Source organism: Protomyctophum parallelum (genome assembly GCF_964188405.1).
Source record: "Protomyctophum parallelum genome assembly, chromosome: 19".
Lineage (NCBI taxonomy): Eukaryota > Metazoa > Chordata > Actinopteri > Myctophiformes > Myctophidae > Protomyctophum > Protomyctophum parallelum.
The window spans coordinates 42,073,373-42,094,499 of NC_139717.1; the positions used below are offsets into that span (position 1 = coordinate 42,073,373).

At 43.0% G+C, this 21,127-nt stretch overlaps 2 protein-coding genes across 2 annotated transcripts in view; both read left to right on the forward strand.

Moving 5' to 3' along the window:
* prpf39 (PRP39 pre-mRNA processing factor 39 homolog (yeast)) overlaps window positions 1-20,483 on the forward strand; it is a 130,091-nt gene extending 109,608 nt beyond the window's left edge. Inside the window, exons 2-16 of the mRNA XM_083790149.1 lie at window positions 9,321-9,425; window positions 11,105-11,872; window positions 12,358-12,554; window positions 13,098-13,223; window positions 13,651-13,769; window positions 14,246-14,413; window positions 14,714-14,900; window positions 15,346-15,453; window positions 17,355-17,519; window positions 17,967-18,093; window positions 18,439-18,707; window positions 18,941-19,125; window positions 19,232-19,306; window positions 19,639-19,747; window positions 19,921-20,483. Coding sequence (XP_083646275.1) covers window positions 9,413-9,425; window positions 11,105-11,872; window positions 12,358-12,554; window positions 13,098-13,223; window positions 13,651-13,769; window positions 14,246-14,413; window positions 14,714-14,900; window positions 15,346-15,453; window positions 17,355-17,519; window positions 17,967-18,093; window positions 18,439-18,707; window positions 18,941-19,125; window positions 19,232-19,306; window positions 19,639-19,747; window positions 19,921-20,010 — 2,706 coding nt within the window. The 5' untranslated portion in view covers window positions 9,321-9,412 and the 3' untranslated portion in view covers window positions 20,011-20,483. The remainder of the gene's footprint in view (window positions 1-9,320; window positions 9,426-11,104; window positions 11,873-12,357; window positions 12,555-13,097; window positions 13,224-13,650; window positions 13,770-14,245; window positions 14,414-14,713; window positions 14,901-15,345; window positions 15,454-17,354; window positions 17,520-17,966; window positions 18,094-18,438; window positions 18,708-18,940; window positions 19,126-19,231; window positions 19,307-19,638; window positions 19,748-19,920) is intronic.
* fkbp3 (FKBP prolyl isomerase 3) lies at window positions 1,247-6,215 on the forward strand. The gene is made up of 7 exons (XM_083790151.1): window positions 1,247-1,387; window positions 1,840-1,941; window positions 2,485-2,586; window positions 3,598-3,733; window positions 4,277-4,344; window positions 4,846-4,943; window positions 5,276-6,215. The coding sequence occupies exons 1-7, from the start codon at window positions 1,283-1,285 to the stop codon at window positions 5,328-5,330; spliced, it is 666 nt and encodes a 221-aa protein (XP_083646277.1). The 5' UTR covers window positions 1,247-1,282; the 3' UTR covers window positions 5,331-6,215.
* Window positions 20,484-21,127: the final 644 nt, after the last annotated feature.

A 21,127-nucleotide genomic window follows, 5' to 3' on the forward strand; every position in this document is an offset into this window, starting at 1 on the left:
AAAAGGTTATATTCGTGGACAATCAAAACATGTTGGAATTGTGGTGTGGTGTCATTAAAGTGACACGCTGACTATCCAGAAACTAAAAACATGGCACTTTGTTTCAAAAAGGTTGCAGACCCCTGCCATAAAGCATTACACTAAAAAAGGGGAAAAACATATAGGCCTACAGTGAGGGGAAAAGGGGTGGGTGGGCGATTCAGATTTTACAGGGGCCAGTTTCAAATTGCAGCCGTCCGGGTGCCCTTTGAGAGCAGTTTTGAAGTGGTCAAGGGATTTGCATGTCTTAATGACTGTTGGTAGGGCGTTCCACATTTTGGGGAAAAAAATGTGTAGCCTACTTTTGAAATAGGCGTTTCAGTTTCTCGAAGTCCTCCAACCATATAAATTCATGATTTGGATCTATCTCATTAAAAAGTCTCTCCCTAATAGAGTTGTAGAATGGACAATAAAAAACAAAATGCATTTCATTTTCAATTTCAATTTCGTTTAGATCACATACTACATATTCTATCCTCCTCAACCGTGCCTACATATCTACCTGTCTCAATATGCCACCTCTAATAGGCACATAGGGATCGTTTCTTTTTTGACAGATTATACAGTACATAGTTTTCTGTATCATAGACATGTTTTATCTCACAGTATGTGCTTACACCATCTATCCTTTACATTTTGAAAAATAATTTATTTTATTACCGTAACCTCTACTTGAAAGAAATAATATCTCTCTCGAAATAATATCATACATGTCCGTAGCCCATGCACCCTTGATCAAAATATCCCACTCAAGAATCTTTCTTACAATTCTATTAGAGTTCAACCCTATAGTATTCTGTTCCACAGACGTACCATGTGCACACTCCACCGTACTTCATTGGGTTCCCAGTTTCCCACCCCGTATCTCCCAGGATAGCCAGGGTTGGCGTGAATTTGTGTACCCCCAGGAAGTATCGCATTGCTCTAAATCCCCACACTCCTGCTACATAATCCAACACTGGACACAAGCCTGGTATAGTTTGGAGTAGGTAGAGAAACCAATATCCCTCAGGTTCTGGGTTTTAGCTATGGTGTTTAAATACATTGGTAGGCCTATAGATAAACAGTGGGCACTGCCGGCAGTAGTATCAGTATGGCAGTAGCACCCAGGACCAACAGTAGGGGGAGCAATACTCCGAAACTTCCAAAATGCAACCAGAAACTCCGAACAAGTAGGAGCGTAGAAAAAGAAGATGTGAAAGTTCACCGCTCTGCCCGGCCTCAGTTGAGTTTGACGTCCAAAATGGCGGCCGAACCAGCTCGAGAGTGGACCGACGAGCAGCTAAAAAATGACGATTTAGGCAAAAAGGACATTATCAAGTTCATTCAGGACAACGCAGCGCACTCGGTATGTTTTAGCACTTCAAATTTCTTTGCACGTTTATCTTTCCTTGGGGACGCACTTTAGCATGCTGCGTGCAGAAACCTGCATGGTGGAACATGACTGGCAGCGGCGCCGAAAATGGCAGATCTGCAAGCTCACAGCGCGTGCCGTCCGCCACGTGCTGTGAGTTTGGAGATCTGCCGCAAGGCTGGAGATTTCCGCAAGGCTTTGCGCCGCATTGCTTGCTGCACCTAGCTAGCATGTAGCTAACGGCATGCTATGAATGAGAACAATGCTGCAGAATCAAGATATGTTCTTGTCTTGGATCTTTCGTTAGCCACACATTAAACCTGGTGTCCCTAATTTGTGTATGTCGGTGTAGTGAAATGTTTCCACAATGTTTACATTAAAATCGTTATTGTTCGAAGTATAAAATGGGGCTAATTTACCTTCTAAATTCCCCCCTTCTCCTCCAGTTTCTTGCGGAGCAGAAGTTGATGGGAAACATAAAAAATGTTGCCAAAACGGCTACTAAAGATCAACTTATTGTTTCTTACAACGCGCTGTTTGAGACCAAGGTAAGATTCACCTCATGGATGGTGACTAAGTGCATGCGTTGATTTTAGTGTGGTATTGATGTAGAAAGTGAAAGTCAGCATATTGTTTTTAGGGCACAGTGAATTCAGAAAGAGAATGTGCCATGTGTGAGGTGCTGCACCTTCTAGCTTAGCCCCTGTACTGGCCTGGCCGGGCCACATGAGGACAAGGGAGGGAGGGTGGCAGTTGATAAAATTGGTCAATTGGTGACTATATTTTGAGAAATCAATCCTTGCTAAATGATTGGTGTGATATATATATATATATATATGCTTTGTGAATTTGTACATCTATTTAACTAAGTAATTTTTTTTTTTTTAAGTAATTAGTTAATATTGTTAAAGCAATGGATTAAAGTTATTGGTTCAATGAACTGTTGCAAGTTTGCAACCCTAGATTATTGCACTGGGGTGGGTGGTTTGCATACCTCTACTACATCATAATATCAGGATATGGATATAAGTTGGTGAGCACAGCTGATGCAAGTGTGACTTTGTGCATGGTTCCACTGTCTCACTTTTCAGAAATTCAAAGGCACTGATCCAGTTGAAGATGTTTCTGAGCAGCTTAAAGCTGTGAAAGTGGATGATGACGTCAAAGAGGAAGTCAAAGAGGACGTGTATGAGGTACTAGTCTGGTCAAAGTTTGAGATGGCATAAATATACACACACGTACATATGAACATGATGTGTATATAGTAATTATATATCACAGAGGACACGGTCAAATTCCATAATATTTTCTCAAACTTTTATATTTTAAGCACCCCCATTTTGGTTTACTGAGTCTCTAGGGAGGGCATGGACCCCATAGTGCTTGAGTGTGCAAATGGATCATAAGGGTCCATTTGTTCCCATTTGTACACTGCAATCTTGAGTTAAGGGTCCATTTGGTTTAGACTATTAGTAATTTAGCTGGAGACTCCCTGGAACCTCCTTCTCGCTTTGAGAACCACTGCTCATACTTTTATCTGACACTCGGCGCACAGGGGTGAAATCAGCGTTCAACTGCTTCTGACATGCATACTAGGGGTTGGCCCATGCATCCAGCAAGCCCAAACCACTCACTTTGAGTGGCACCGCACAAAGCCTCGGGTGAACGTATGTACTGTATGTTGGACATTACTAACCCCAGACTTAGGGCCGATTCATACTCCTATTTTACCGCTGTTTCGGCGCTGTAGTGCCGAAATGATTTCGGCTCGTCAGAAATTTTCAGTAGCACCGAAGAGCCGACTTTAGGACGGTACCCGCCCCCCCCCGAACCTCAAATGACGTCAAATTGTAGGCTCTTCAGCGCCGAACCGAACTTTTATTCGGCTCTAAAATAGGAGTATGAATCGGCCCTTAACCGGCCATGTATCTCGGACTCCGTCGCCTCAGTCTTCACCTGTCATGGTCTAAAACTTAACAAAATATAGCAAATTAGCAAAAATAGTGGCGTAAGCCGGATTCAAACACAGATTATGACAACGCCCAACTTGTGTAAAAAAGAAAAGCCCCGCCTAGTTAGGGAGTGAAGCCTTGCCCCTATGGGGCGAGGATATTTCTGACGGAAGCCGTTGAGGGCTGATTTCACCCGTCTGCACTGTGGTTTGCGAAAACATCCAAATGTAAGGTTGCCGTTGCTTTTCCCAGGGCCCACCCAAGTTCCTCAAGTCGGTGCTGAAGAAAGGCGACAAGACCAACTATCCAAAGAAAGGCGAGACTGTGAGTTGCTGGTACACTGGAAGCTTGGAGGACGGAACCGTATTCGACACAAACATTCCCTCAAGTATGACAACCGGACACCACCTACATCTAGAAACTATTCTTTTATATATGTCTCACTGTACATTTTATGTGAATGCCATGGGGGATATATTAGTTACTGTCTCAACCTTAGTTTTGTTACCCCATGTTTATAATTATCGGCCTACAAATTGTGTATTCTATCTTAATTATGGGCCTGTTAGTGCGACATAAGCAGTTGTGTTGAAGTACAAAATACTTGCATGTTGTGTTGAATGTGGAGAACAACCAATCATGCCTGAAGGTCCGGAGGGATAAAACATTGCATTATTAAAAGAAAATACTCATGTACTGAGCAGATAAAGTGTGCAGGTGTATTTTCATTCCTTTCATTGATGTCCAGTTGTCCACTGGCCTACGCACTTGTGCATACGCCTGATTTCTAGTTGTGCGAAAGCTTTTTCCTACAGAGAACAACCAATCTTAAATGTGCAAAACTCACACTCCTGATCTTTGCAGTCTCGTTTCCCTTGTGACGATGGCCCCTCCCTGTAATTAATCGTTCTCCACCTTTCACTGTCTGCAGCGGCCAGAAAGAAGAAGCAGAGCAAGCCTCTCAGGTTCAAGATTGGCATGGGACACGTGATCAGAGGAGTAAGTCGTTTCGGCAGCTCATCCTGGCTTCTGCCCTGAAGTTTACAGCTATCTGGTCCAAATCATTTATGCCTGATTCATACTTTGTGTGTCATGCACATATACTGGCAGACCTACAACCTCACAACGGTCTCTTTCGATGTGCCGGGCCGCCTTGCCTTTAATCGTTGCTACCAACTCGTCTCTAAACGCCTTTCCTTTGCGTCTCTATTGGCACTTGGACACTCCGCACAGTACCCCCTCTCCCCAGGGTTGCTCATCATTTAGCGACACCCTCCGGTCTGCTCCATCTACCATAAGGGCTAATGCCAACGATCGAATCATTGTAACCAATGGCTCATCAAAAACAAGAAATCTGCAAAACGCTTTGCTCTGTACATTGTACTTGACACAAAGTGTCGGTACAACATTTTGGCCACAATTTGGCCTTCTACAAGTTTCAACAATGCTCACCTTTTTCTTGATGTCAATAATTATATAAATATATATATGTTTTCACAGTGGGATGAAGGCATCCTAACTATGAGCAGGGGAGAAACGGCCAGACTGGAGATCGAGCCAGAGTGGGCCTATGGAAAGAAGGGTGTTCCTGACTCAAAGTATCCTTTTGACCAGTCGTGGAAAGTAACAATTAAGTAAGTACTGTACTTAATTTGTTTAAGTTGGCACCTCCTGCTTTAAGCAAATATTGACCCTCACTCTTTGTTTAACATTTTGTTAAGTTTCCCCAGCAATAAGAAAGAAGCACATCCACTCTGTTCTTAACTGTCTGTGTTTAGCGACAGTGTATTTAGTTTTATTCTTCTGTCGAGCACTTTGTAAACTTTGAGTTGTAAAATGTGCTTTATGGAAGTGGAAGTAGCTTTGACATAACTTTATTGTTGCATTTGCACATAGAATTTGTTTGCCTCCTTAACCCAGATTCCACCAGAATACCTCCCAACGCAAAACTCATTTTTGAAGTCGAGCTTGTGGCTGTGGATTAGCAGACCAGGCTTCTCCAGCATGCAATACGCGAAGGGGAGGGAGGGGGGTGGGCTGGGTTGTCACTAGGTGGTCATGCTTGAAAGATAAGAGTTCAACTACCTTTTTTTTATTTTGATTATGTTTTGCCAGGTTGCCTGGTTTGTTTCTGCCTTGTCTCATTTATTGTTACAGTACGTTATTATTTGACATGTTAGGCCATGCAAACTTAATTGACTGTTTAACAGATGCACGTAATCACTTGCACTTAAAGAAAATAAAAGTTCTCATAGCCCATGGTACACTGGTTGGTTTCTATAGCTGATCACCACATGTGTGTGTGTGTGTGGTGTGTGTGTGTGTGTGTGATGTAAGTTTTGGAGCTCTGATTGCCTCAACAATCAATTGGCTTTCACAAGATCATACATGCCACTGTATTTCAGTTGTCTTGATGTTTGTTAGTCAATTTAAATGTTTGTTAGTCAATTTAAATGTTGGCACAACTGGCGAACTTCAACAGGGATCATCGGATAAAAAGTCAATCTTGAATGGACGGAGTAAAACTCCCACACAGTCAAAATCTCAAACTTTATTGCTGACGTTTCGGTCAACAGACCAGCGGATGGTCATTCCGGCTGCCCATGTCTCTCCTGATCCATTGACTGTTTTATGGGCAAAGAATCTTTTAAACGGCCAAGGAAATTTGTATGGCCTTGGTTAAAGAAGAGGTAAAATGTGTTTATGATTGTCCTTTCTTGCATGGCCAACATGTGATGCTTGTTAATACTGTACATATGAGGCACTCTGAGAAATGAACCACGTTGTGTTTTCTGCCCTTTGCATGTAGACTGTAAAGACAATACACCTGTTTTTGAGACTTAATAAATTGATTTTATTGTTGAAACGAAGCCACTGTGGTGTCCAAAGTTTGTCATGAAGACTAGAAATGCCATTTTGAATGGATGTTGCCTATGTGAAATGTAATTTCTTTCCCCTTGAACCCCTTTTTGTTTTTATACAATACCGTACGATGTGTCATGTCATGCAGCATAAAGGAGCCCAAAACGCTTCTAATTGAGAAGATGTAGATCTGCTTTTCTTTATTGTTCAATGAAAATCATCTAACCATTTCCTCCTTATGCTTTCAACTGCACAATCCGATCGGTTGGAAGGTGTATTGCACTCGGAAACATTCTATGAAAATGGTCATGCATGTGTTATTTGCACACAGTCTCAGAGCAGGTAGAGCAGGAAAATCTAGCTCTAGCTCTACGATTCTGCCCAAGGCTATGGAGGCAATAAAGCTATTTAGGCCAATTATTTTAATGAAAACAATATCAAAGTGTGTGGTCCCATAAAAGATAAGTGACAAGTGAAATGATTGTAATTTATTGTGTCATGATGAATGGATTTAATATATTTTCACAAAAATACTGTTCTATAGCCATGACAAGTACCAATGAGTTGCTGAATCTCCCTCTAGGTGTCAGTGTTGTCCTTCAATACTGGTGTGCTTCAGTGAGGTCTGCACATTTATCTCTCAAATGTAGTCTGATGTAAGACCATAAACAATATTGTTACAATATGCAAATAGTTGATAAACTAACAATTGTTACTGTTATTCACAAAGGTTCTGGCTTAGGGGCTCCTTGAGTTCTTGGGCCGAGACCCAGTTCTGTAATCCTGAAAAGAGCCTATAATATTAATCTTCCTTCCTATGCTTTCATCATCATTATGATGCCCTACACTCCTACAGAACACACACTAGTCTAAATGTTGTCTCTGAGTGAAGCTACAAACACTCAAGACGGGAAGTCAGTCGGTAACACTCCCCCCTCAATGTTTCCTGAAGTTTACTTTCACTGTGAATGGTGGTTGTTGTTAAAGTCCATTCAGCTGACAGAGTCAGCAGCAGGTTCCAGTGGTCTGGGTCAGTATTCCCTCCTGTAGCTGTGGAAAGACAGTCTGTCCTCACTGGAAGTTGTGTTTGTGACGAAGTTTTGACACCATGCACATGATTTTGACTTCTCTCTCTCCTGATTGGATGAAATTGGTATCCTGACCTGAAACATCTGTATTTTCTGTTTACAAAAGCAGGGCTCTATTGAGATGGGATGATCCATGTAACTGAACAAACACTCTATTGTTCCACCTATTCTGCAGAAAGAGACATGCCCTGGTTAAATCCTCCTCTCTCCTCGCCTCCAGTGTAGGGAAGGAATCTGTCCGTATCCCAATAATGTGGCGGCACCCATCTGTCAGATTTTCCACATCCTGGATACATTTCTTTGGGGAAGCCTTCCCAAACAGGTGAAGCATGGCACTGGTCTGATGAAGGTCAGGTACTGTAAAATGTAAAACATCTGAGGGGAGACATGCTTGTATGGCCGCACTCTTTAATAATGAGCCCTTGGCTGAGCCTTCAGCATAAACGGAACTTGTGCATCCCATCATCAGATTCAGAGGTCAGAGGAGAGCTTGAGAGCTTGAATTCCAAGGAGCTTGGATGTATCCTCCTTTTACAGCATGAAGGTCAAAATAAATACACAGTTTTTTCCATATTTATAAAGTTAGTTAGGGCCTGCAACATTTTTTTTTAGTCTGACGTTTTAAAATGGTTCCTCCATAGTCTTTGAATTCTACAGTAGGCCTACAAGCCTGTTGTGTCATACACATAAGTTATAGAGATGTCAGCAGAAAAATTCTTCTTTCTGTCTTTCTATATTTTTGGGGAAAGACCTGCTGTCCAAGAGTTGGGGGTCTGTATACAAGCTCACAAAAGCTGCATAATGGAATGTGAGCTTGTAGATCTGCTATTTAAAAATAAAATAACAACCTTTGTATGGGAGTCCCTGCCGGGGTGCATTCTTAGTTTAGACTAGTAGTCACTGGTTAGACATGGGTTAAGGTTAGGTTTAGCTGCACCCATCCCTGCCTGGTCCCTCCCTGCCTCTTTCAAATGGGGGACCGTGGTCAAGGTCCTTGACACTCGATTAGACAAAATAAAAAATAATCATATTTGAACCTCCAGCACTGGAATTGTAGGAGTTGAAGCATTAGATTTAGTTTGACGTTCCACAGAAATAGGCTATTGTGAAAATAGCTTATCTACAAGCTCACAACAACTGCCTTGTAGATCTTTGGCCTCTTTCTTATATTATTTCAATTTGGACAATGTTTTTTGGCAAATTGTCACTTTAATGTCATCTGGGGGCGGGGGGGGGGGGGGGGGGGGGGGGGGGGGACCCAAAAATCATGTGGGATACCCATAGAGTATATACTCTAAGGGGATACCCCATAATGAGTTGCACCCAGAAATTATGCAATCCTTGTCCTTGACATAGAGTACATTATGTGACCTTTTTTATCGTTTGTAAGGCATTTTTTAAAACGTTGTTTTATAGCTTAAAAATACGTACATTACATTGCAATACCGTAATTCTATGACTCATGGTAGACGTCGGCTGTAGGATAATGATGATTTTTCTTCTCATATTATTCAAGGCTCCTCTAGTCTACTCTACGACCCGTGCTACTTTTACATATGCCTGCTAGAAAAAATGAAAGGCAAACTTCACCCCTCCATACAACGAAGCTTCCTCCTCAGACTCAGTGTTGCCATGTCCCCTTATTATAAGCGTATTTGGGATTCTATTTATGTAAAATTGCTTGCTTGCAAATATTGGTGTAGATTCCTAAATGTCCAGGAGGACCACTCAAATCAATATGTAATTAATTATCCAACTCCAAGGACCCCCCTCATCTGAATTGTGTTGTTAAAATGTTTCAAAAATATTCTAAATTATTCCCTTTTTTTTAATGAGCAGAGCTACAAGCTCACAACGCGTTGCAATCGGTCACAACGTGAGCTTGTGTATATTATATTTTTAAATACCGGTACATGGTCGCTTCTGTTTTTCTTTCATAGACGGGTTACTTATTTCTCTCACACAACCTGGCAAGTGGCAACACTCTTCCTCGGTTCCTCCTCCTGGCAGTCCTTCAAGTTGTAGCATTGTTGAGCATGAAGAGTTGCGGTCGGGTTGTTGCTTTTTATATAAAGTAATTGAAATTAGAGATAATTTCATTGTTCTAGCGAAATTTCATGGAAGATACAGGTACGTTTCTGAAACAAATGCATTCAGTCACAAGTGACCTTTCTTTAAATTAATGGCGTGAAATGTTTTCACTGTTTGTCAAATTGTCACCAGGCGCAATGGTTAGCTAATGCTAGCGTGCTAGCAGCTAATGCTAGTACGCTAGCTTTAATAACGTGGATGACCCAACGGGGTGCTGACTATTCACTGGAACCAGGACGTTCGCTTTCGCTTGTTCAACCCCCTTTTGGTTTTAAGATGCTGTACAAAAATACCTCTGTTAATAGAACGTTACCAAACGAAGGGGGTACAAACTAAAAAAGCTGCGCGAACGCTATTATTATGTAACAACGCTAGTTCGGGACGGGTTGATTGAATCAAACGTAGGCCGATAAGGCATTTCAGATAATAACCTGCTTTTCCGTCGCGCCAACGTGTCTTTCAGGTAGATTTGTACGCCTGTCGCTTGGCAACAAACAAGAATAGGCCTACTTCTATTATAAGCCACGCGTGTAAATAAATACATACACGATTGGCTTGTAGATCTGTTGTCCTCAATTATTTTAACAGATTTCAGAATGGGTACAGTTCAAGGAAAGTAGTACTGTACAGGTCAAATCTGCTATAAAGCGGATAAAACCAGAAAAGGCACCAACACTTGTTTACATAACATAAGGGTTCCTCCATTTTCAATTCACCTGAACATTTAAACTAAAGACATACAAATATACACTTATATGCTAAAACTACTGCGGATCATACATTGTTTTAATGCTGGACACCATTCCAAACTAGTTAAATGGTAAAACAATATATATGATTAGAAACTAACAGACTGCATGCAGGCATTGTTTGGTTCTATATCTTCCTCAACACGTCAGAGCCTTGAGGCCAGCTCGGGGACGCAGGCAATGCCAGGCATGTAGGCCTATATAAATAACAGCTCGCTCAGCTCTTATTTATAGCTAGCACCTACCCAGTCGCAGACTCACATCCACGGTAAAGGAAGTACCAAGTGTGACTTGTTGCGACAGCTGCTGCAACGTGCCTAGAAAGACCTCTTTGTCTTAACCATTTTCATTTTATGTTTTCAAATGTATTTTGACACTTGCTTTGGCAATGTAAACGTATGTTTTCTCATGCCAATAAAGCTCATTTGAATTGAAATTCTTAATTGTGTACAAATGTGTATTTCTGTTGTATAATTATTATATATAAATATTTATGTGGCCAAATTAGTTCGTTTTTTTTTTTTACAAAAAAATATCCTGTGACTTAAACATTGCCATTGTTTCCCTGTTTCTGCCAGGTTTTAGCTTTAGGGGAATTTAGGCCCACCCTGTTTTGACTTGAAGGTTATACCTTTTAAAATTTCCATACGTATAACCCATTCTGACCGGGCACCCATTTTGGTGTCGGCATCATGTTGTGCTTTAGCTATTTAAAAATAGCAGATCTACAAGCTCATATCGCGCCACCGAGTGGCGCGATACGAGCTTGTAGGTCTGCTATTTTTTGAAAAATCGAAGAACGACTGACATTTTTTAGAATCTGATCTCAGGTCAGAATGGGTTCATCAGACCAGTGTGTGTCCGGCGGAAACCTCGTATGAATCTGATCTCAGGTCAGAATGGGTTAATATGTTGTGTTGTCTCAAGCATGTAAAGGGACTGAGTTTACTCTTCTGGCCTCTTTGACAGACCTGCACCTCTCAGACGAACCCATGACGGGAATGTTGGACACGGATTCCCCGGACAGCGGGGACTCCCCTGGCATGGAGGGTGCTGCCGGGGACGGCTTTCTTCCAGACCTCCCTGTTCTCACACAGGCAGCCGAGTGGTCCCTGGACCAGGTTCCTCCTGAAACTCTGACCACCATTCTGCCAGAAGAGGAGTCGGACTCGGACTCCGATGTGTCCCAGGAATCGGATGATGTGGTCGAACAGCCGACAGACCAGCAGCTGGTTTCCAGTGGTTTGCGATCGGTTGAGAAGGCTGTGGAGGAATTCCAGCTTGCTAGTGCCCAACTTTTCCAAGATGAGCAGCCTCCACTGTCACCAGCTCCTCTACCGCCACAGCCCACAGAAGAACCAGAGACACCGTCACCTGAGCCACATTTGATGCCGGTGGTAGATCTCACAGAAGAAGAAGCTGTGGAGTCTCCACAAGAGAGCGAGGAGGAACAGAGCGAGGAGGACCAGAGTGATGAGGAGATGGCCCCGGTGCCAGAGGAGCCAGAGGAGATGGCCCCATTGCCAGAGCAGATGATACCAGTGCCTGTGGAGACGATGCCAGTGGAGATGGCGCCAGTGCCTGTGGAGATGGCGCCAATGGCCATGGAGATGGCGCCAATGCCTGTGGAGATGGCGCCAGTGCCAGAGGAGATGATCCCAGTACCCGAGGAGAGACCCCCAATGCCAGAGGAGAGACCCCCAGTGCCTGAGGCTGTAGAAGAGGACTCTGCCCAAGGTAGCTATTAGCTAAATGGTTGTTGGAAGATGACTTTTTGTTCTTTTTTGTGAGGACGTGAAAATCTGACCATGTGTTCTGTGGGTCTATGTAAAACAATTTAAAGTTGCCCTTTAGATGTTGCATTGTATCCCACTATTGGATTTGTTAACATTTGTCAATGTGACATGAAACTACACTCAAAACTAGAGTCAATATGCCTGAGTGCAGATAAATGTAACCTCTGTAAAATATTAACTTACTGCTTTTTTTAAGTAGCAAACACCTTTATAGCGTAATGTGCCCAGAAGCTGACAGGATGGTGAAATTGACCACGTAATGGCAAAGTCCCCCGTTGGATTCTGACCTGTGTTGCATATCGTTCCCCCTCTATCCATTTCCTACATGCAACAAAATGGCCTAAAGTACATGATACTGTCAATACACTGATGCAATACAACAATAACACTGATGCAATACAATAATAATAATATCATTCCTCCCAGATGGGAGCCAGGCCTCAGAGAGTGCAGAAGATGGCATGGAGCTGGAAGACTCATCAAAAGACGCGCTCCTCCAAGAACCTCCTGCTCCTGCAGAGCCAGAGGTCCCTGTTGAGTTTGAAAAGCTCTCCAAGGCCTGTGAGGAAAACCCTGAAGACTTCAATGGTTGGGTCTACCTGCTTCAGTATGTAGAGCAAGAGGTGAGAATGACTGTCGGCCTGTGTTAACTTTAAGACTAGCTGTCAAGGAATTGTGGATGTTGAACTCAGGATGTTGCGTCAAATGGAGTCGGAGACACTTTTTGTATTTTTAAGATAGAAGTTTATCAAGCCAGTATTCAAGCAGTTGTCTGCAGAAAGCAGAGATGAGAACATAGTTGTTGAAAATATAAGACAGGAGCTTGTGTCACAGGACCAGGCTGTACTCTAAACAATAAACAGGCTTTCATGCCATGGAGCCTTGGCATGCATAGTAAGAACATACCGGTATCATAAGGTCAAGGGTGCATAACATGATAACAAGACTATGGCCTGACCAAACGGTGAGTATAAGTTACTTATTTAATAAAACTCCACAATTCAACTTTCAAGTCATTTCCTCATGTCTTTGATCTGAGCTAGGCTTGAGACTGAGGAAAAAGGCAGGGTCTTTTGAGTGAAACGGGTTAAATCAAACAACATAATCACAGAAGGATCCTAAGCTAACTGTTATTGTACTACTGTTTTTTTCCCCCTCTCCCCTAGAATAACCTTGTAGCGGTGAGGAAGGCATTTGATAAATTCTTCCTCCGCTATCCATACTGCTACGGCTACTGGAAGAAGTACTCTGACATTGAGAAGAAGCATGACAACATACAGGTTGCAGAAGAGGTAAATATGAGATCATCAAAAGAAATTCCATCATACAAGTTTTGATTATGCTTTAAATGTGTACTACCACTACAGTTCTGGGCTGTCCTCGTATAGCCAGTAGTGGAGCTGCTATTCTGTGAAGGCAATTACAATGTACAGTTTAGGAAGTTTTATCCAGAGCAACTTTCTAAATGCCATTCATCTTTGTCAAAGGGTATACATGTTGGGCTACATCTATACATATATAAATTTGCACTTTTAAAATGGTTGACAGCAGCATATTGCCTTTGTCTATTTAGCTGAACAATCAGTGGTTGCATTGAAATGCTAAGAAAATGAAGTATATGTATATGCTAAAAAATATATCTAGGAGCACAAACTGAAAACAATGCAAAGTTGCAGACTATTTAAGACTTTGATGGTCCTGTTGTCGATCTATCACCAGGTTTACAGACGGGGGTTGCAGGCCATCCCCCTCAGTGTAGATCTGTGGCTGCACTACCTGACCTTCATCAAAGACAACTCAGACCCCACTGACTCGGAGACTGAAGGACGCATACGAGCGTGAGTTAAGATATGATCATTGAATAATCTGATGCGCATCTCCTGCCTTTCTCTCCATGCCTCGTCTCTGCAAGGATGCATTTTATTGGGGAGGGGGGGTTTCATACTCTTGGTTTAAATTTACTTCTAGCTTGTTACTCATTTAGGTTCATAGGGCCCTATTTTCGTCAGTGCTAAACCCCTTATCCCTAAACTTATTTGCCTATTTTGAAAAATCATTAAAATGAGTTAGTTATTACTAGGCGATCAACATCAACTCTCTCGCAACTCTTCTTGTATGCTCTGAAAGTTCAGGAGCTCATTTCATTTTCCACATCAAGGCAGAAGAATCAAGGGAGGACAGAAGAGTTAACATTTCATCCAGCCATTTTATTACCAGCCGTTTAATAAACATGAGAGGCAACTGAACAAAGCCTACAACCTTGGGATGGCAGTAGTCTGCCTCATGCTTAACTCTTAACTTTTGCCCTTTTCAGTGCCTATGAACACGCAGTTCTAGCAGCGGGCACAGACTTCCGCTCAGACCGTCTGTGGGAGGCCTACACCAACTGGGAAACAGAGCTGGGGAACCTGGCCAACGTCACCACCATCTATGACCGCATCCTGGGTGTCCCGACTCAGCTGTATTCACAACACTTTCAGAAGTACGCTTTCCGTCGTTGTTGGAGCAGCAAGTTGCATAGGGACATGCATACATTAGCAGCAACACATTTATTGTACAATTAACTAGTCTTAACAACTGACACGCACCATTGGTTCCATGATTCAGTCGTGTACGTCCCAATTACTTTCCAAATGGGACATTTTAAAAGTCGGGTAGCATGAAACGGCTTAGAATTTAGGCATCAGTTGCTACTGTTAATTTATGGATCAAATCTATTCAGATCTTTCTCCACATTTTGTTGCAATGAGTCCTGGAACATTAATGTTGCAATTCTTTTCAGGTTTAAAGACCATGTGCAGGACCAGAACCCCAAACACGTCCTGTCTGAGGAGGAGTTTGTTCAGCTGAGGGTGGAGCTGTCCAAGGCCAACAAAGCAGAAGTCGACGAGGATGGAGACGGAGAGGAAGCCACCCCTGAGGAAGAGGAGCTGCCACCTGGTACGGAGGACCTCACGGACCCAGCAAAGGTTAGAGCCCCAGCTCTGAAAAGAGGAATGCATTCAAACATACCGGTAGCAGGGCATAACCAGGTGATTGCCTGTTCTTCCATGGAGAGAGGGAGGAGATCTGTTGAGGTTTGAAGAGGTGTTTTTCCGTCAGCAGCTAAGCCAATGAATGCCTGGGGGATTACGGTTGGCTTCCGGTCAGGGAATCGGCTAAAACTGGTTTGGGATCGACCGTGGCCCAGTGACTCCAGCATCTTCTCCCAGATCTGGCCACGGCAGGCTGATATGCAGGGTGCATACATACCTGCCCCTCCGCAGGCTTCTTGTATCTGGCAAGCTCATGGTGATGTAAATTCTTGGCAGCAGGATTTGCAGATTGTACATCCAAGTGGAGAATGAGATACGAGTTTATTAAGGCAGTACACTGGGGTGTTGACCATGTCCTTTTTCTTGTGTTCCAATGTAGAGGGTGACAGAGATTGAGAATATGCGCCACAAGGTGATTGAGTCTCGACAGGAGGTGTTCAACCATAATGAGCATGAAGTCAGCAAGCGCTGGACCTTTGAGGAACAGGTATGTTGGCTTTATTTATCCCTGTGTATGTAATTGAAACTAAGACCCCTTTTACACGAGAACGGTGTTTATAGAAAACGGCAAAATATAGTATCGTTTGCTGTGGACCCTTTAGACGAGAACGGCGTTTTCGGAGGGGTGAAAATGCAACAAAGTGAAAACACCTTAAGTGGAAATCTTTGAAAACATTGTTTCCTCCCGTCTTCATGAAAACGGGCAAAAAGGTGAATCCACGAAGCCACGACATGGCTCACGTCGGCTCACAGCGCATATGTTTATTACATTACATTGATGCTGAGCCATATGATATTTGGAGTTCCTAGTACAGTGTGCAAGTGCTCCCTCCTCGCCTACAAGCGCCGCTTCTCAGCGATGGTGAATGTAAAACCATGATGTAAATAAAATGCCTTGTGATAGGTGGCAGCAGGCGCCATTGTGGTCTGGAAGGGGGAGATACCCGGTTCTTGCATAGATGCCTCATTGGCCACTGCAGCCGGAAGAGGCATCTACGTTTATGTCTGTGTTCTTGTACATGGGTGATGGTCTATCTGGCAGTCCGTTACTGCCACCTAGCGACTTGGCATGCACATTATAACGTTTTCATAAAGTGTGCGTTTTCGTGTAAAGGTTCGATAAAAAATGTGAACGCAACGGGACTTTACCGTTTTCTCTGGCGACCGTTCTCGTGTAAATGTGGCCTAAAGTTCCCAGAAAGATTTGCTGCCTCTGGCAACTCCATTTCCCCTGCAGGAATGGTCCATTTGTCTAAAGATTATTCTCAGTTGCCCGGGCGGCTGGTGTAGCTGTCTGGGCACCGTGGCTTGGTGATTACTACGGTACTTGATTTAGAACGTGTAATTACCATCTTATAATAAATGCAGATTCTTTTTTCAGGCAGTACAGTTTCAGCTCCTCTTGTCTGCCTTAAATCCACCATGTAGCCTTATTTGTATAGTAGGCACCAGCCAGTTTCCTTTAGGTGTAATAGGCGCCCATGTTAACCAACTGGACCTTTCACACCACCCATGTAGTGCTGTGGAGCTCCATAGCTAAATTGTTTGAGTGACGTGCCCCAAATCGGACAATTCAGTGTTTCCTGCAGGAAAAAGCTTTGCCCCGGTGCTGGCTGGGGGGGACAATCTCCGGCGCACGCCCATAGAGCGTGCTTAATTTGATTAGTTTTGATTGATTATTTATTATTGCGCTTAATTTGATAAATTTTGATTAATTATTATTGCCCTCAAAATAGAAGGGTTGTTAGAGAAGAGAAGTTTCTTAACCCATTCTGAACGGGCACCCATTTTGGTGTCGGCATCATGTTATGCTTTAGCTATTGAAAAATAGCAGATCTACAAGCTCATATCGCGCCACCGAGTGGCGCGATACGAGCTTGTAGGTCTGCTATTTTTTTTTAAATCGAAGAGCGACTGACATTTTTAGAATCTGATCTCAGGTCAGAATGGGTTAATCAGACCAGTGTGTGTCCGGCGGAAACCTCGTATGAATCTGATCTCAGGTCAGAATGGGTTAACACACTTTCTTTTAGGTGTCTAGGTTGTTTTCATGCCCATGTCAGCACAGCTTGAGAGCTTCAACCAATTGCCTGTAGTATGATAATAAATAATTTCACTCCACTTTTCTTGGCGTGGTGCCAGAGATTTTAGGTACGGTGCGGTACTGGGGCAAAAAAGGTCTGGAAACCCAATATGTCAGATTAAAATACTGGATATCAGAACTGGAAAAAGCAACATGTTAAGGTTTAAATATGTCAGTTATTATGATTCAGTTAGAAGTCCAACAGAAATGGCATAAGATGACGCCTATTGACCAAAGAAAGCAAAAAGTGCCACCTGTAGGTTGAATCTTCTGAAACCCTTTTGATTATGTCCTTTCCCACTCAGATTAAGAGACCCTACTTCCATGTCAAAGCCCTGGAGAAAACTCAACTGAGGAACTGGAAGGAATACCTGGAATTTGAGATGGAAAACGGGACGCCAGAGCGTGTGGTTGTTCTCTTTGAACGATGCCTCATCGCTTGCGCACTCTATGAAGAGTTCTGGATCAAGGTAATTGACCTTAACCGTTCCGACACTTCCCACCGATTTCCCCTGCACTTCCCTCATCAACGATGATATCACATGGACACAGTAAATCGTCCTGCACTCTCTCTTTGCGTGTAACGTTGATATTTGACTGTATCTGTTGTATTAGGGGATGGCCAGCTTGCCACACAAGATTTGACCGCAGCATTTGCCAACTACTACGTTGCATCTTCTCCGTCTCCCACTACCTTACAGAAACTTATCTAATTGGTTCCATGAAGGTGCTGATGGGTTTACACAGAAAATTTCTAAAAACGAATCTTGTCAATGAAGAAATTCACAGCTTTCCATCGCCCGGAATCTTGAGTTTTAAATGCTTGTTGCCTCCTTCTCTCTTCGCCCTTCTCCTCTGTTCTCTCTGCCTCCTCTCGCTCTCCCTCCGACTCCCTTTTTCTCTTTTTCGCTCTCAAGTATGCAAAATATCTAGAGGGCTACAGCATTGAGGGGGTGAGACATGTCTACAAGAAGGCGTGCACCATCCATCTGCCCAAGAAGCCCACCATCCACCTGCTGTGGGCAGCCTTTGAGGAGCAGCAAGGTGGGTAACACAAACACCCTCATTCAAGACCAACATGTACACAGAACAAAGCGAAATAGCACTGGAACACTCATCTGCCATGGAATCACGAGTTAATCTTCTGTAAAACATTTGTGCACAGCTAATTGCATAGCAGTCCAGCCAGTAGTTTTGAGATATCTTATTTGAGACAAATGTGTTTGGACTGAGTGTTCAACCCTGTTCCCAATGCGGGTTCCAGGAGGTCCCCAGCTTGACTGATTGATAAGATCTGTGGCTTATGTCAAACTGGGGGTCATTGGAATCAAAGTTTGAGAACCATGCCTTAGAATGTGTCCTAAGCGTGTTCTCCTCCCTCTCCCTCAGGGAACGTGGAAGAGGCCCGTGGCATCCTGAAGAATCTGGAGGAGGCTATCCCGTCTCTGGCCATGGTCCGGCTGCGGCGGGTCAGCTTGGAGCGTCGCCATGGCAACCTGGAGGAGGCGGAGACCTTACTGAGCGAGGCCATGGCGTCCGGGAAGAACGCCAATGAGACGTCGTTCTACGCCGTGAAGCTGGCTCGACTGCTCATGAAGGTGCAGAGAAGTCTGAGCAAAGCCAGGAAGGTGCTGCTGGAGGCTATTGAGAAAGACCAGGTGAGATCATATGTTTAACCTGTTCAACGGTGTCGGACAGGGACCACATGGGTCCTTAAGGAGAATGTGGTGGGTTCTTAGTCCACTCACAATTCAAAGATTAAAGGGCACTGATTTTAGACATAAATGTTTGTGTAGTGTTTCAAAAAGAGTTGGGTAGCAAAATACGTAGCTACCATGTGCAATATGTTCATGTGCTCATTGTTCACATCATGATGTTTCACTTACTACAGACGAGTCCAAAGCTGTATCTGAACCTGCTGGAGCTGGAATACAGTGGAGATGTGAAGCAGAACGAGGTGGACATCTTGGCCTGTTTCGACCGCGCCCTCAACAGCCCGCTACCTCTGGAGTCGCGCCTCCTCTTCTCCCAGCGCAAAGTGGACTTCCTGGAGGACTTTGGCAGCGATATCAACATGTGAGTTCCTGCATCATCACAGCTAGTCCTAGATGGTGATGTTGGTCATAGTAAAAAAAAAGAAGGACCTTAAATATTTACTTGTTTTCTTTGCTATCTCATACAGACTAGCGAAGGCATATGAGGATCACCAGAAACTTCAGAAAGAAACTGAGTCAACCAAGAGGAAAGCAGAGAATGGGTGAGAGATGGTGGTGCCTCTCAGCTGTTCACAGCTGATAGTATTACTGCATGACCTTGAATCTAATATTGCTTTTATACTGTAACCTGTCAAGATGTTGTTAATTCTGCTTCACCAACAAATATAGATCCTTCAGTAAATAAATATTGTTCTTTAGTAAATAAAACAAGCTATCACCTGTCGTTCTTCATTGCCCTCAACATCTAACCATGGGCAGGTTCATCTGCTCTCACCTATGGCCTGCACTGATAAACCAGTCCTGCACTGGCTCATGAACCTGTATGTCACTGTATGCATCACATTGGACTGATTTGAGACTTCTCTCTGCTTAGCTCCAGTGAGCCTGAGGCTAAGAAACAGCGTGTGGCCGAAGTCACTGCAACCACAGGAGAAGTGGTGCCTGAGGCCAACAGCACTGCATACAACTACAACTGGTACCAGGTTAGTCATGTCTCTACTTAACATAATACCATTTTATTAGACTGATGGAGTTTGTGAACAATGAGTCACTGCGTAGATGAATGATAATCTGTTGATAGATAATATGAAGGAAAGAAACAGGACTGACCAACTAAAAGTTGGGTTGCTTTAACCTTCCCCTCCTTCCTTTACAGCAACAATACAACAATTGGGGACAGAACTCCTGGGGTCAATACAACCAGTATGCCGGCTATAACCAGTACTACCCACCACCCCCTACATGATGGACTGATACCTTACATAAAGGAGCTTCATCCCCTCTGTCCTGCCGAGACTGACCCAGAGCCTCTGATTTGACTTATGTCATATTTTAGTTTTCACCCACATTGATTGGTACATGTCATCACCATCATCTCTGTCACCATTTGACTGGCTGCTTTTTGTGTTCTTTAATAAGCATGTGTCTGTTGAAGGCAGCGTTTATTTTCCCAACTGTGAAAACGAGCCTCAGAAATAGGTTTTAACATTTTTGAGTGACATGACTTGGTTTGGTCTCTTTTCTCTCTCTGAGGAAATTAAATTTTTGTTTTATGACTTTGTAAAGGAGGTGTTCGTGGATGTATTTCTGAGCCCGTTTTTCTGCTTTCAGATTTTTAATAATTCAAGGTTGTTTTGTTTCCAGGAAACACAACTGAAGAGTGTCTCTTTTTTTTATTTTGACTTAATTTCATAATAAAGAGATTGTTATGATATCCTATTTATGTGTACTTGAATCATTCTATAATCGCCTAAATGCTGTTAGCCTGTTTGTTGTTCTCTTTTGATTTTTCTGCATAACTATGAAGAAATGTTTTGATGTATTTTAAGAAGGGTCTTTTGCAAATTGCAACAATTACTCTTTATGTGAAGAGCAGACTTAATGTGTAGGGCATATGAAAAGCAGCATGAAACCTTAACTGGAAATATTAGCAAATTGTGTACAGAATGATAGCCGCACGATATAATAATGTACACTTTTTGTGGCCAAATTGGCTAGAGCTTGTGTTTTTAGAAAAATTCTGTTCTTGATAAGCTATAAAATAAAGAATTGGTAGTGAGAGGAAGTAGGAAAGGGGGTAGTAACGATCAAATTACAAACGAGACACGACTTGAGTAGAACTCTGCATTCAACGAACTGGACTTTGTATGCATTGTTCCTCTGCAGAATCTACAGAGGAACACAAGTGAAATATCCAAATATACATGATTAAAATGGAATGGATAGGTGGCACTATGAAAGGCATCAGAAAGAAAGAACATGATGAAGGCAGTGGAAAGAGCAAAGGGGAAATTGGAGTGTTGTGGAAGTGGGCAAGACAAGAAATATATCTGATCAGATTTGGTCACCACTTAAAAACGGCA